The 15,227-nt window shown below is 38.2% G+C and overlaps 1 protein-coding gene across 3 annotated transcripts in view; it reads left to right on the top strand.

Moving 5' to 3' along the window:
- Positions 1–15,154, top strand: part of EML5 (EMAP like 5) — a 102,463-nt gene extending 87,309 nt beyond the window's left edge. For 2 of the 3 annotated variants that reach the window (XM_015631713.1, XM_015631710.1), the window contains 8 exons: positions 209–323; positions 799–987; positions 1,187–1,359; positions 2,522–2,684; positions 3,581–3,684; positions 5,332–5,485; positions 6,316–6,416; positions 6,732–15,154. In XM_015631713.1, coding sequence (XP_015487199.1) covers positions 209–323; positions 799–987; positions 1,187–1,359; positions 2,522–2,684; positions 3,581–3,684; positions 5,332–5,485; positions 6,316–6,416; positions 6,732–6,768 — 1,036 coding nt within the window. In that variant the 3' untranslated portion in view covers positions 6,769–15,154. The remainder of the gene's footprint in view (positions 1–208; positions 324–798; positions 988–1,186; positions 1,360–2,521; positions 2,685–3,580; positions 3,685–5,331; positions 5,486–6,315; positions 6,417–6,731) is intronic. The other variant, XM_015631711.1, reaches the window with a different exon arrangement.
- The last annotated feature ends 73 nt before the right edge of the window (positions 15,155–15,227 follow it).

Here is a 15,227-nt window from a genome sequence, read left to right as displayed (position 1 = left end):
GTGAGGACTTGGAATCAGTTTTTATTTTTGCTGCACTGTGAGGCTCAGCATGGTAACATCAACCGTTCAGTCAAATTGAATCTTTTACAATTTAAAGCATATGAAAATGCCTCATTTGCAGAGCAGTGCATTAAATAATGTAGTTCTTTCATCCATCTATTCATTCATCCATCAGCTGTTATACTCATTTTTCCTGATGTCTTCATAGTTCAAAGGAAGGAGGAGCAGTTAAGCTCTGGGACCAGGAGCTGAAACGATGTCGTGCCTTCAGACTGGAGACAGGACAAATGACAGACTGTGTTCGCTCTGTTTGCAGAGGCAAGGTAAACAAAGCTGCTGGTCTGTAAAATAAAGCCTATCATTTGTGGGTTCATCTCTCAAAATATCAGATAAATCACTTCTGCTTTCTCTTATAGCTAGTATTTTAAATTAAAGGCTAAGCTTTAAGTGTCTAGACTGATATTGTGGCAGAAAAACATCTACTTTGTGAGGTCTCAGTCTTTCTTAGGATAATATTCCATATGTCTTTTTATTAAAGACTAATTAAGGATTTCTTTTCTATTTTCTTTTCACACTTCAGATATCAAGTATCAACTCAGCCAGCATCATGATATCTACAGAGCTTTGTACTTTAATAAGTCAGAGGAGTTAAAAAAATAAATTCTCTTTGATAATTTAATAACTTGACTTAAGCAAACTTTCTGGACAGAACTATAGCTCTAGATGATGTTTTAATTACTGTTCATCATGAGAGGCTAATGTATTCTATCAGAGCTAATTCTTTCACTATTGTTCAAGGGGAAAATTCTCGTTGGAACAAGAAATGCTGAAATAATTGAAGTTGGAGAGAAAAATGCTGCATGTAACATTCTAATTAATGGTCATATGGATGGACCCATCTGGGGCCTAGCAACGCATCCATCCAGAGATTTTTTCCTTTCTGCTGCAGAAGATGGCACAGTAAGACTCTGGGATATTGCTGAAAAGGTAGGTGTTGGAGAATACTTGTTTAGGAAAAAAAAAGACTTGTGATGGTGTTGCAGACTTGAAACTTGTTTTTTATTGTATTCTGAAAATAATCCACCTGATGGTATTAGCATGTTAACAAAATGTTAGCAAAAGATGCTTTTAAAATACAGACATAAAATAGTAACAGTTACTGTTCTGGGTTTTTATTTCTTCACAGAAGATGCTGAACAAAGTCAGCTTAGGACACGCAGCTCGTACAGTTTGTTACAGCCCAGAAGGTGATATGGTAGCTATTGGCATGAAAAATGGAGAATTTATTATCCTGCTTGTGACCTCTTTAAAAATTTGGGGGAAAAAAAGGGACAGAAGATCAGCAATTCAAGATATCAGGTCAGAAAATATAATTTGTTGTCTATTGTAGTATGCTAAAAAGCTCTAATATTTTGATTTTTAAAAATACAATTCTGTGTTCTGAGGAATATTGCAATGATATTTCAGAGAGCTGGAACCAATGAGTGAATTGTGGGTTTTGTGGTACCAGGAGTGAAGGAGGAGGTAGATGAAGATGAGAGAGCATTGGTCAGAGCACCTGGTGGTGCGGGCAGCGGTGCGGGTGGTGCTCGCCGGGGGCTGGCGCTGGGAGTGGCACTGTGTGACACAGTGGTGGCAGCAGTGCCCTCGGTGGGTTTGCCAGCGACACCTGAGTGTGCTGGGAAAGATAATGGAAATGCCAGCTTGTCAGTTTGCCGTTGGTTGTGTTTGTTAGAAAGGAGTTAGAAGTAAAATTTTGCTTCCGTTTCCTGAGTGGAGGAACAGACTGTTTCTTCTGTGAGATAAACGGGTCATAATCAGCCAAGGAAAGTTTTGGAGAGCAAAGCGTGATGAGAGAGAAATATGAGCAAAGAGAGACCTTGCAGGAGAGCTCTGCTAGGAGTTAGGGGGTGGCTGGAGTTTGGAAGCTGTCCCAAGGTATGTCTCTGAGAGAATAAAATAAAGAAACTTCTCTAGTAACACAGAAGTGGCTGTGAGGGATTTGTTCAGCTCAGGAAGCTACTGAGTTTCAAGACTGTAATGGAAAACTAGAAGAAAGAAACCAGTGTGCAAAAGATACATTAGGCAAATGTCAGGTTTCATTTATTGCTTTTTATTGAGTAGATTTCATCTAGGAATTCTGGCTTCTCTTCAGTTACAGCACAGTTTTCAAGTTTCTAACCTTGTTAGTATAGGATCAGGGAGTCAGTGTCATCAGGGGGATGTCACAAATTGTTAGACCATGAAATGGTCATGAAATCAGATAATGGACAGAATTATTCAAGACATGTTCCCAGTTCACTTATATCTGTAACCTGTATCAAAATTATTGCCACCTTCTGCCAGACATTCATTCCCTGAAAAATTAATTTCAAAAATTATTTTGCTTAGCAGACTAAATACTCTACCTCCCTCCAGTTCTGGATAGCAGATTCCTGAAATGGAAATTTCTGTACTTCTCAAATATTTCAATCTGTTTTAAGTGCCAACCTGTGCTCATGAAACCCTTTTATCTGTTCAGGTTTAGCCCAGATTCTCGATACCTAGCAGTTGGTTCCAGTGAGAATGCAGTGGATTTTTATGATCTGACTTTGGGTCCTACACTAAATCGAATCAGCTATTGCAAAGATATCCCAAGTTTTGTGATCCAGATGGACTTCTCTGCTGATAGCTCTTATCTCCAGGTATCAGTCATTAATTGTTCAACTCCAACTTAATTAATTAATCCAACTAATTGTCCAACTGAATGGAAAACATACTCATGACAGTATTCTCCTTTGACAACTCCTAAGTTTTGTATCTAAGTGTTGGATTACGTTGCTGTCATTAGACTTCCTTTGTTGTAAGTGGATGCCTTTAGTTTGGAATAGTTTTCCTGGAGATCAAATGCAGAAAATAAGCAAAGAAAGGTGAGATATTTCAAGCCTCCTGTGATGTGTCTCCCTGCCTTTTTAGCTCTGATGCTGATGGGCTATCTTAAAAGAGGAGGGAGTACAGTCTGGCATTCTACAGGGCCTGGGAGCCCAAGGTTTCTTCATCTCTCTTATCAGCATGATGGCATTACATGTCTTTTTAGTGCTAGACTTTGTGGAGCAGCACCAAAATCATGGTGTTGAAACTTCCAACTATAGGAGGGCTTTAGACATTTCTTAAAATAAAAAGAAAGTAAATATGATATGCTTTCTATATTTTATTTGCATCTGAGAGTAGAAATAAGCTTATCTCATTATCAAATCAATATTTACAGCCCAAGAGGAACACATTTGTGTCAATTTTAAGCACAGGAATTTATTTTGCTTTATTTGTATATATTCACTCACTAACACATATGTGCAGAATGTGAGTTGTTTCAGTTATTTTTTACTAATTAGACATTTAAATGTTAAGATTTCTTATGCTTTTTCACTATTGCTTTATGATTGTATAGATTTCTGAGAATTTTCAACTCACTGAGTTTTCTTAATAGCTGTTACTTTATGGAGTAAAAAGTAACTGTCACAAAAAAGCCTTTCAAAGCCCTCTGGAATTATACTTTCATCTTTTGAAACAAGTTAATGTATTCTCTGTGGTCACCTCAAAGGTCTCTACGGGGTCTTACAAAAGGCAAGTGTACGAAGTGCCTTCAGGAAAGCAGCTTGTGGACCAGGCTGTGATTGACAGGATAACATGGGCTACTTGGACAAGGTAAATGATTCACCTATTTACACCTGTTAAAACACCTGCAACTTCCAGGAGAAGCAACTCCCATTTAAAAGCATATTTAATCCTTCAGTCAGATATTTTCTTTTAACACACCCATCTGCTCTGGCAGCAGCTCCCCTAAATGCAGCACAACAAAAGGCAGAACACAGCAGATTCGCTCTGTACACAGGGGCTGTTTGAGCTGTAAGGAATCTGATAAAAACCCATCCCTCACATCTGTCCTGGTGCTCACTGGCTATCTCTGGATGCTTTGGTACAACTCTATCAGCCTCACTATTTGTTTCATTGCACTCTGCAAATTACCTGGAATAGTTCACTGTTTTTTTTCAGAATAGTGATGAGAGTACAGGGTCAGTTAAAACAGATCAACACACGACTAAGGTAATTCAAGTTTATTTACAGTACCACACTAATGGTATAAGTTGCTATTAACATTTGCATATTAGAAGGCATAAAAAAGTACTTTTAAATACCTTAAAGCTTATTTCTTTCAAGATATTACATGACATATAATACCGTATTTTATTTTTATTTTGCAGTTAAATAATTTGTTTTCTATTCTGTGAAAATCTGATTTTCTGTACCCTTTTTCAGTCTCCGTTGCCTGCTTTTAATTATTGTCCTCTAATTATCACCCTCAGACAAAAATTGAGAATAAATATGTTTTTCCACATTAGAACCAATTTAAACAATAAGAATCCTGACTATTTGCTGGAATATGCAACTAAAATGATACACTTTTAGAGGGCTCCGCAAGGCTCATTTTGATAGATTTCTGGTTTTTGTTTAGGTAATCAATTTTTGTCACCTTTTTGAGACAAAAACAAGAAATTGGTCCTTCCTGATTCAATTCAGTATGTCTGATGTAAATCATGCCTTTTTGCATGTAGTGTACTGTGCCCTGAATTGGGGGGAAAGAATCACAGAAAAATTCCCAAATCATTGACTTATTAACAAATGATAAACTTCTTGTTTTTTCCCCTTCCTGGAAGTATGCATATACCTTGCAATCAGAGCTGAGTAAAAGCCCCTTTTACAAGGCTTTGCAAAAAGCAGTTTTCTGGACTCTTAAAATAATTATGTTTTCAGGGCAGGGCAATTTTTCTCTCTCTGATTATAATTAAGAATCTTCATTGGACTCAGAGAAACTTTTCTTTCGATTGATATGAAAACTCTACAGAAGCAACAGAACATAATTATATGCAGTAGAGAATATACATTTTTTTTATTTTCCAAAAGCTGAAGCTTATTCATCTCAGGCTTATGCCATGGTGTTCTATTTCTAATTGTCCTTTCTTTATTCTTTTTTTTCTTTTTTTTTTTCCTTTTTTTTTTTTGCAAATGCCTCACTAGAAAATAGTAGTACTATTGATTTCACCTCTGGTACTCTCACATTGCCATGGGCCACATTATTTTGGGAATTATATCACTGAATCAGTTTCAGGGGAAATTATGGAATGATTCAAAAATTAATTACAGAATAAAAGCTATATAAGGTATGCATGTGTGAGAATAAAATGTAAACATTGCATTTTTATAGAAGCAGTTAGAATATGAGATCTGCTTCCTATTTCCTGACTCTTGTTTTTGCAGTGTTTTTCAAATTAATTTCTTGGTCTTCTGTTTCAGTGTTCTAGGGGATGAAGTAATTGGCATCTGGTCCAGGCATGCCGAAAAAGCTGACGTGAACTGTGCTTGTGTCTCTCACTCGGGAATCAATCTTGTAACAGGCGATGATTTTGGCATGGTCAAACTGTTTGACTTCCCATGTCCTGAAAAATTTGTAAGAACATGTTTTTGCATGGTTACAACCACAAGCACTGTTGATATTAGGATCTTGTCTTGTTTCTCTAGAAGGCATATGGTGGAAATATTTTCTTCTCTGAATTTGTGGCTTTTTAATAGCTCCTTATCTCTGTAGTCTCACACGCATGTTCCACATCAGAGTTTCCCTACCATTGTGTGCAAGAGCCCTTGCTATAACCTCTTGTAGGTGTTGATATTGTCTGCCAGTCTGCTTTAGCATAGTGCCTGCCTAATGAAAATCTCAAGGCCCCTAGTAATTTCTCTGATCCATTTGCCAGATGAGGAAGATAGCTGGTGATTTTAGTCTCATCTGTGCATCTTCATGGATGAAGAGTTTACAGATTTTTCATTAACATTGTTAAATTGTTTTACTGGTTTTTATACTTTTAATTTAAAATGGTTTTTTTAATTTGTTTTCACTGTTAATTTTCAAGATTTGAGACTGTACAGGGTAAACAGCTCTCACAATTGCAATGAAAATGTTTTGTTTTCAGAGTGAGGAATTTTGCACAAAACTTGGAAGCTAGTCATGTGACAAGATGTACTTAATATTATTGTGTTAGCTTGAGCATTCTTTCCAATTTGCAAGTTCTCTCTTACTGGCTGACAATTTAATCTGTACTGCAGCTCAATTGTAGTTCTCCTTCATGAGATCTTTCACATTTTATAACCTATATAATTTTTGGGCATTATAAATATATGATGCAATAAAAAGGCAGATAAAAAAACATGCACGCTTTTTTTGATTTAGGAGGTTACAGAATATTTAGACTCTCTCATTCTGTTGTTGTTTGGGTTTTTTTTCAGGCAAAACACAAAAGATTTTTAGGTCACTCTGCCCACTTAACTAATATTCGATTCACAAGTGGAGACAGATACGTGGTCAGTGCCGGAGGGGACGACTGCAGGTGGGTGTCCTTGTCATTGCTGTCAGGGTCTACACACCACTGGACATGGACAGTCCATAGCAGTGTAAAGCTCAAGCTCAGCCTTTTATGGGTGTGCTTGCTTTCCTGTTCGTACATAGAGAAAAAGATGTTTGTGACAAAATAATATCCCAAATGTTAATGTGAACAGCTGATATTTAATAAGTTAAAATATTCACATGAATATCCAGAACATCGTAATTTCAATGGGAATTTATTTTGGCTGTGTTAGCCATTTCTTTTAACAGCTTTGTAGTCTTCTATAGCTCATATTTAATATCTTTTTTGAAAACACAGCTTATTTGTTTGGAAGTGTGTGCATATGCCTCATTGAGAGAGACATGGAGACTTGCAAAGAGGAAACTGCATGAAGTACCAGGCATGAAATACCCAGGATTGCGACGTGACATTCTACTGTGCCCTGCATGCGTAAGAAATGACCCAAGACACAGAGCAATCTGTCTCTGAAAGACCTGGAGTCTGCCAGAAGGATGGACTGTCACAAACACACTGAGGCTGCTAGGTTTGCTTCAGTGTCAGATAATCTGGGTTTGTATTCCACTCACTGCCAGATGTTGAAAACAAAATATGTGGATGAAAGGAAAAAGTGAATTGTTAATCAATGTACAGTTTCACTGCAAGTTCTTGGGGTTTTAATCAAGGGATGCTATTTCTGACCTAGTGCTGTACATTGATCTATTTTCAGCATGAATGTTTTTCCTTTAAGTTTTGAGGTCTAAATAGCATAGATAAAAAGAGTATTCCATATTTTATTACTGAGAGAGACCATATATTAAGTCTTAAATAGATAGTATTTTAATAAATGTTTAATTATTATAATGGAAATTATATTTCTATGGCTGGTCAAAAGGAAACATCATATCTGATGAAGCAGAAAATAATAGAGTTGATTCCTTATGACTGAAATATTTCTGTATTTAGAGGCCTGGGTCACAGTCATGTCTGGTGAAAGCCGTTGGATATGCATGATCTTCATGGCTAATTTAGTGTTTTTGTTGCACTTAAACATTAAATTAGTTCTATGAGCAAAAATAGATTTGCTCACTTTGCGAGTGCCTTGCCCACTACTTAAAAGTCTAACTCCAATTTTTGCCTTGTGAATAAAAGTATTCTCAGTGGAAGAGAGATTATTGCTGTGTTACTTGACTGGGCTCTCTTGACTGTGAGCCTCTCTGCTGGAAATGAGGACCAGGGTGAGGATTTTGTAGTCTTCTTGTTGATAAAGTTTGGGATGTCAGCAGTGGCAAAAATAGAATTTCAGAGCAATATGAATTGATTTTATTTTCTCAGCATCATAGGGGAGATTCAGAGAGAACTTTCCGAGCACTATATTTTATACATTTGAACTTTTTAATAGAGCTAGGACTAGCTGGGAGATGTCTCTATTCAGATTTCTCTTCTGATTGTAAAAAATGTCCAGTCATCTGCTTCTTTGAATGGACCTGCTGTCACCTCGAACGTTTATTCTATCCTGCAACATAACTGCGATTCTAAGTTGGAAAAACATTTCAGTGATAATAAAATCCTGAACAAAGCTGTGCTTTGGGTACAAGTGAGGAAGATTTCATCAGCTGTTTGTCTAAATCATGTCCTAGAGAAGCATTAAAGACAGTAATGCTGTAATATAGCATGCAATATAGCAGGGATCAAAAATCACTAATTATCAGCACTGCTCTCATGGTGGCATTCTGCTGGGAACAGAAAGATTTATTTCTGTGTAAGCCAGCATTGCTTTGACAGTGGCACTTGTGTCGGTCAGTCAAGAGGCTTTGATATTTTTCATCTCTTGCATTTTCTTATGCTAGATGAAAAATAAATAAACCTCATCTCTTCTTGTAATCATCTTGTGTGCGTGTTGGTTACAGAGGGAATGGGAGGGCTTGCAGGTAGAAGAGAAGGACGAGAAAAGTTACAGAGCCAAACTTTTGTGCTCTCCTTCTCTCCTTGTTTTGTGGTATACAAAACTAGTTATGCAACTGTCCTAGGTAATACGTTTTATATATCGAAGTATAACAAATATTTATTTTAAAGAAGTTGATGAACTAGACAGTTATCAGGTTTCTCAGCATGATGGTTCTCAGCAAAGTCTTGCCAGGCATGCAGCTGCTATTCTACTGGAGTAAAAGCTCTGAGGATTTGATTGTGAGTGTACAGGGAGAAGATCTTGCCAGTAATGTTTTTGAATTTAGGGGAATTGCATATGAGAGTTGTGATTAGACCTGATGTGTCTCATAACCTTGTTTCCTGTCTGTCTGCTGTACATGAAAATTAGTCTCTGGTGTTTATATCCTCTCTTTACCAGAGAAATGGTTTGCAGTGTGCTCTTTTATGGCTGTGATTTGAATCCCTTATTAAACACATCTGTGCAGGACTTTTGGACTTGAAGTAAGATTTGTCCTGCCTCTATTTTAAAGTTGCCTTTCATTGGATCAAGATGGATGACTGTTAAGAGTTCACTCATAGTCTGTCCTACTCAGACTGCCAGATTAAAGTCCATATTTTTCTGTCTCTGAGTTTCCCCGACAAAATCCTAGGCTGTGCAAGCTCTTCCATAGGCCTTCACCCAGTGAAGGAGGTATGTGGATCAAGAGGGTTTGTTCCTCAAATCCCTGTCATTGATCCTCTTCTCTTCCCCTCCCTCCTCCTGTCCCCTTCATTAATGCTGTGCCTCTCCACTGATGATTTGTCCATTGGTGCTTTTCCCCTGAGGAATCCCAAAGGCCACACCAGAGCTGAAGGATGAGCAAAAGAGGGGCAGGAGGGACAGGGCTGAGGGCTGCAGCCTCCAGGGCTCCCTGCTTCTGCACTCTCTTCCAAACCTCACCGCTACTGTAAAGGGCTGGGATGGGAGCTGGAAGCTTAAACTGACAGCGTTGTTCCTCCTCTTGCAGCCTGTATTGGTAGCCAGTGTTTTCCCTGGTGGAACTGCTCTGTGTTTTGCCAGGTAAAATGGGGCAGCCAGCTGGGAATGATCACAAATGTTGAGGAGAAGAGTGAGCAGAACATCAGCTGCAGTTTGGAGTATAATGTAGCTGTGATTCTCTGCTGAAGGGAAGAGCTGGCTGTCAGCATGGTCCGAGCTGGCAGCTTTATGGTGTTTTTGGTCTTTTTGTCTGTGATGGTGCTTGCTACTGTGCCTCATTTGCTGTTTACATTAAATGCTACTGTAGTAACTTGCTAATTGTTGCCACCCATGCTTGAAGCATGTGTACATGGGAACTGATAGGCAGTGGGAGCTCGAGGCTGGAAGCTCCACAGAGAAGTCAGAGGATGACAGAACCCTGTAGGATAGGTCAGGGAAGAAGCTGGAATGTGGAGGGACTAGTGACAGCCTTTCATCTGGAAGCATCAGAGAGAACTGAGAGCAGAAGGGCTTTGCCTGAAGCTGGAGAAAACCTCTTCTGGGGTTATACATCACCAGGGAAGGGGAGGCAAATATTGTATATTTTAATCACTCATAGTGGATGATTTTTTACTGTAGCTCGTCTTTTTGGTTAACAGCAAACATACATCTTTGGAATCTTTAGTCAGCAATATTTTTGCTAATAAAAGAAATTAACTAGAGAACTGAGTATAAATAAAATAACACTTCACTTAATAAAATAAATATGCCTTTGAAAGCTAATAAGCATACTTAGAAAAAAGAGAATAAGGAAAATCCAGCTCCTAGGAGTAAGGAAATACAAAAAATAAACATATTTAAAACTGAAAGTTGCCATAGTGCAGGAACTGAGGAACACAGTTGGGAATTAGGCCAGAGAGAGCAAACTAGCCAAATATGTAGAATCATTTAGTCTTGATTTATTTTTTTTTTTTTTAATCTCAAGAAGGCAGTCAGTATATATGACTTATTATTTTGCTAGGGAAAGCAAGAGATGCTGTGAAACTAAAGGATAGGACTTCAGAAAATTAAGGGTGTTTTATCACTTGATGACAGCTGAGGAATAGTGCACATTCAGAGCAACTCCTGGCTTTGCTCTGTATCAGGATTTCAGTGTTAGCAAGATTCATTTCAGCAGAACTGAACTTTCTACCAGTCAGGTTAATGCTGACCTGGAATTGTGCCATCAGAAAGCAGGTCCCCTGCAGGTGAGACATCTTCTCAGTCTAAAACAACACCAACACAAAGGACTTCAGTATGAAGAGCAGGACTTGAATAGCATTCAGGAGTGACTTAGTTTAAAACCATGATCCAGTTCTCTCTGCTGCTGCCTGAACCACCTCAGCCCTGCTGTCTGAGCTGCCAGTTTGCCAAGAGACCCAGGGCCCTTGAGGTGTCCGAGCACCAGCCGTGCTGCACCTCCTCTGCCTCGGGATCCCGCCCAGAGCCCGGCCTGGATGGGCTGGGCAAGTGTAAGAGTGTCACAAGCAAAGGATCTTGGCTTCAAATACAGCATTTAATTAGGCAAGGTGACGTGTTCCCTGTTTCATTATCAGTGTCAGAGATGTGACCAGCCTTAATCCTGAAAGTGTTTTTTTTTAAAAATTCTTTTAAAATAAGCTTTAGACAGATGTCTTCTTGTCAATGTCTTGGACAAAGTGGAGCATCCTATAGACTCTGCAGAAGGAAGTAAGACTGCAAATCACAAAATGAATTGCCACATCAGTGATGTAAACACCCCTAGTTGCATTGCATTTGTGTGCTGTTTTGTTCTAATGGTTGTGGTTTTTTTGCTTCCTTGCAATCTGCTCTGTTTTTCTAAAATTGTTAGCAGCATTTGATTTCTGCTCATGTGGACAGATCCATGTGCTTGCCAAAGCCTGCTGTCATTCTTCATACCACTCATTGTTGGGTGATACCAAGCCCATTTATGTTGTATGCCCTGGCTTCTGCTCTTCCCTTAACTTTGACTTCAGGCTTGAACTCTGCATACCTCCTTTTAGAAATAAAAATAGAATAGTTTTAGGTGTCTAATATGCATAAAAGTCACAATAGATTTCCTTGCCAAAATAATTTACATCTGAGAAGTACTAGGTGGTTTCTCAGTCTTTGATGCTAGAACAGGTAAACACCATCCTTTTCAAGTTTACTATCAGCAAACCAATCAAAACCTTGATACCTTGATCTTCTTTTTTTTTTAACTGTGAGACCAGCAATCCAACCCATTCACTACTTCTTTGGAATGGAAGAGGGAAAAAAAAGCATGGAACATGTGTTCCCTTCTCCACCCGTCTGTTTAAAACAAAACAACAAAAGGTGTAAAGTCTTAGCATGATGACGGCAGGCAGTTCTTCTAATTTCCATAATTGCCTCTTCTTTTTGGAATTAAGGAACATAGGGCAGAGGAAGCAGTAACAGAAAAACAGTAAACAAACACGGAGAAAAAGCAGAAGAAAGGAAAGTAGAGAAAGGAACACTCAAAAATAAGCAAAGGAAAGATGAAAGAACGGACATGAGCGGTGGTGAGTGGCAAACATCTTGTTTCAAGTGGGAAACATTCAGTGGCTGCTTGGGAAGTGTAAGGACTGCAGAGCAGCACAGTGCTCGAGGAAAGGCTGCAGGCAACTTTGGTTGCTCTGCTTTTGGGAAGATGCAGACACTCCCACTCACTGCTGTCTCCACTTCCATAGCTGTAGGGCATTTGTTTAGAGCTGAGGTGCAGCAGCAAGCAGCAGGCTACCCACAGCTGCAGTGGATGCAGTGGAACAGAGAAAGTGCTGTAAAGACAGAAGTGCTCTGCTGTACTGAGAGCTCAGGCAAGTGTTTAAGGATGTATTTTAAAAGGCTACTTATCTTTCCAACTAAACCAAATGTGGATTGTTTTAATAGGCCTCTTCTGAAAATGTTCTTCAAACAGAAAATAATAAACCAAAGAAATATTATACTTCAGAAAACTCTTCTTAACCAAGCTGTTGCAATTACTGCGTCTTGTTTCTTTCCTATTCAGCAGTTCTTGATTCTCTTCCCAGGCATTCACAACATTTAAGATGACAGACATGAAAGCTGCAGGCTCTATTACATTTAACTTGAGGTGTGACAGCAAGAGTAACCTGCAGAAGGTGGTTCAGATCCTACTTGAGCCAAATTTTCTTTCAGCAGTTCTATGCCATGAGCATTCAAATACATAGGAAATCAGGTGAATGTAATTAGACCAAACGAATACATCTGAGCAGAAATAAATCAGTACCAAGTTCTTGATTTTGTCCCATAGTAAACCATTACTAACAAGGAAATAATTATGGTAAACTTTATGTAGAAAACAATCCAAACTCATTATGGGTGCTAGTTAGACAACTGGACTTTTACTTGTAGCAACTCTTTGTAAGAAATACAAAATTTGTGCATGAATAGCTGGGCTGATCCTTCTCTACCTGCTAGAGGGCAGTTGAGTTTGGGACATGAGAGACAGGATGTTCCTATTGCTTGGGACATTTGGATTTCTCTTCCATAAGCCAAAATAGGTGTTTCCTTAGTTTCTGTTGCTGTTTGTGGGATACCTTCAAGAGCCTACAAAGTGATTTTGCCCTTAGCACCACGTATGTCACTTAGTTTGGGCACAGATATCATGTGAGAGCATGTTGGAAAACAGAAAGAAACCGAAACCAACAAACACCAAATGTTTTTTGTTTTTTTAATGATATTCCCTGAAGTATTGTCATGTTTGTTCCAGTGATGTGAAGATCTGTGTGACTGCACTGTTTGCAAAGGAAAGCAAGCTCTAGGTATTTAACTACTAAGTGGCCCTCACAAAGTGGGTGTTTTAACCAGAGGATTAAGGCCAGCTGTGCTTTACCAGTTTTCTGAGATGAAGGGATAATTGCCACTGTCCCATTGTGTGTGGTGCTGCAGAGCTCATAAAGGTGGTGCTGCCTTCAGCAGCTCTCAGTGGGGCTGAGGCAGAAGACAAGGCCATAAGGACAAAAGAGCAAATAATTGCAACGCTTTGGTGGGTTCTGAAAAAGGGCTGTAGTGGAGGGGTATTTTAGTTTCAGTCCTCTGCAGGACTGTAAGCCCTTAGGGAAAACAAAAAGACATGGTCATGTAATACCTTCCATTATTCCTTCATTAGCTTTGGCTGTTACTACTCTTCCTCCTTCCCACAGAAACCCCTATCCCAGCTCTCCCCTCCCAGCCACCAAGTAAGTTTATTTTTCCAATGTACTGCTTGAGAGGGCAAACTTTAACCACAGCTTTGCTGTTACTGTGGTCATATGTAATGCAAAGCCAATCCCAAGCATTCTATTGCTGAAAATAATTTTTCTATTAACTTAATTGCAAATTCTCGAGATGGGGGAGAAAGGGGAGGATCTTTCCATGCAATGGAGCTGGAAGTGGTACTGCCATAACACCACGATTTTTTCAACCACCAGTGGCACCCAGGACATGTGCTACACTGTATTCTTTTGGAATCCAGTAAATATCCTTTCTAAAGAAACTCCAGGCATGAACACAGACAAACATTGCATGAAATAAAAACGGTTTCCTGTACTTTTCCTGTGAAATGTTGGTGCTGTTGGGTAGTACTTTATACACTTCTGGTCTGTTTTTCCTTTTCTTGCTACTATGTACCCTGGTGTTGTGGTTTCAGGTGAAAAATAGCTTGATTATTTTTTTTTGAGCAGTATCTGTTAATTAGCTTCATTTCTACTTCTTAGTTCAGTTATGGGTATACAGCATAAAGTAATGGAAAAGCTGCATTACTGATTTATGGAGCAAGTTAAGGCATTTTTAATGTAAAATTCCATATTAGAATACACTCAAGCCTAAAATCATAACTTGAAAATGTAACAAAATAAATGCATTAGAACCATTTCCTTTTTTTAAAAAATGCACTTCTAGCTTTGCAGCTTGGTTTGTTCACTATTTATAGCAGAGGAAAAGCTTTTCTCACACTGAACACTGTGCAGTTGGTGACAGCCCAGCACAGCAGTGGAAATGCAGCAGTGGAGATGGTCCTGGTCTTCTGCTGCCCTTACAAATTCTTGTCTCCTCATCTCACATGGAAAACAGCTTCATGGTGGCAGCTATTTCTGCAAGGGACAGCTAATGAAGGCATTGGGAAATTCTGTAGAAAAATAATGTTCTTTGCAGTCTTTTGTCTGGAAACCCATTCCAGCAGTGCTCTGTACAACACCAGAGCACATCCTCTCCTCTCCAGTCCCTGTCAGGTCACCTTCCAAAAATATTTTACTGTAGTTCTTTAAGCTTAAAATGCAGTTGTCTGTTCAGATTTGTTGTATCATTATGGAGTGTGTCAGATAATCCCTCTTGCTTTAACAAGAAAAAAAAAAAAAAGAAAAAAAAAGGTATTTTAAACTAGTCCAAAGGTATGGTCATGTATTACTGTATTAAGGATCATGGGTTTAAGTGTACTCCATTTTGGTTTCCATCATGAACACCTAATTCCTGTAACAATGTTTATGTATGTTTATTTAAAGTACATATATATATATAAATATATATAAATATATATAAATTAAATGTCAGATTTTTGCATTAATTAAGATTTTTTTAAATTTGAATATGAACTTTGAGTACTTTATTTAAAAAAAAAATTAAAATACTTTTCCTGGAGTGTTAAGTTTCGGAATTCAAAACTATATTTGTCAAATTTAAGTTCAAAATATGTAGCTATCATTGTTTTCTGATATTGAATGTAAATATTTGTAAAAAGAAATTCTTTTGTATATTTTTGTGAAAATGTAGTTCCCCAAAATATAAAAAAGATTTAATAAAAAAGTGTATTTATGTTACTGTTCAATACTTTTCATCATTTTAATATCACTTAACCATCCTTATGGGCACATGTGTGCATTATTTTTTTGCCATTT

The sequence above is a fragment of the Parus major genome, chromosome 5 (genome assembly GCF_001522545.3).
Source record: "Parus major isolate Abel chromosome 5, Parus_major1.1, whole genome shotgun sequence".
Classification (NCBI taxonomy): domain Eukaryota; kingdom Metazoa; phylum Chordata; class Aves; order Passeriformes; family Paridae; genus Parus; species Parus major.
Note: the sequence above shows the minus strand (reverse complement) of the source record. Positions and strands in the feature narration are given on the sequence as shown.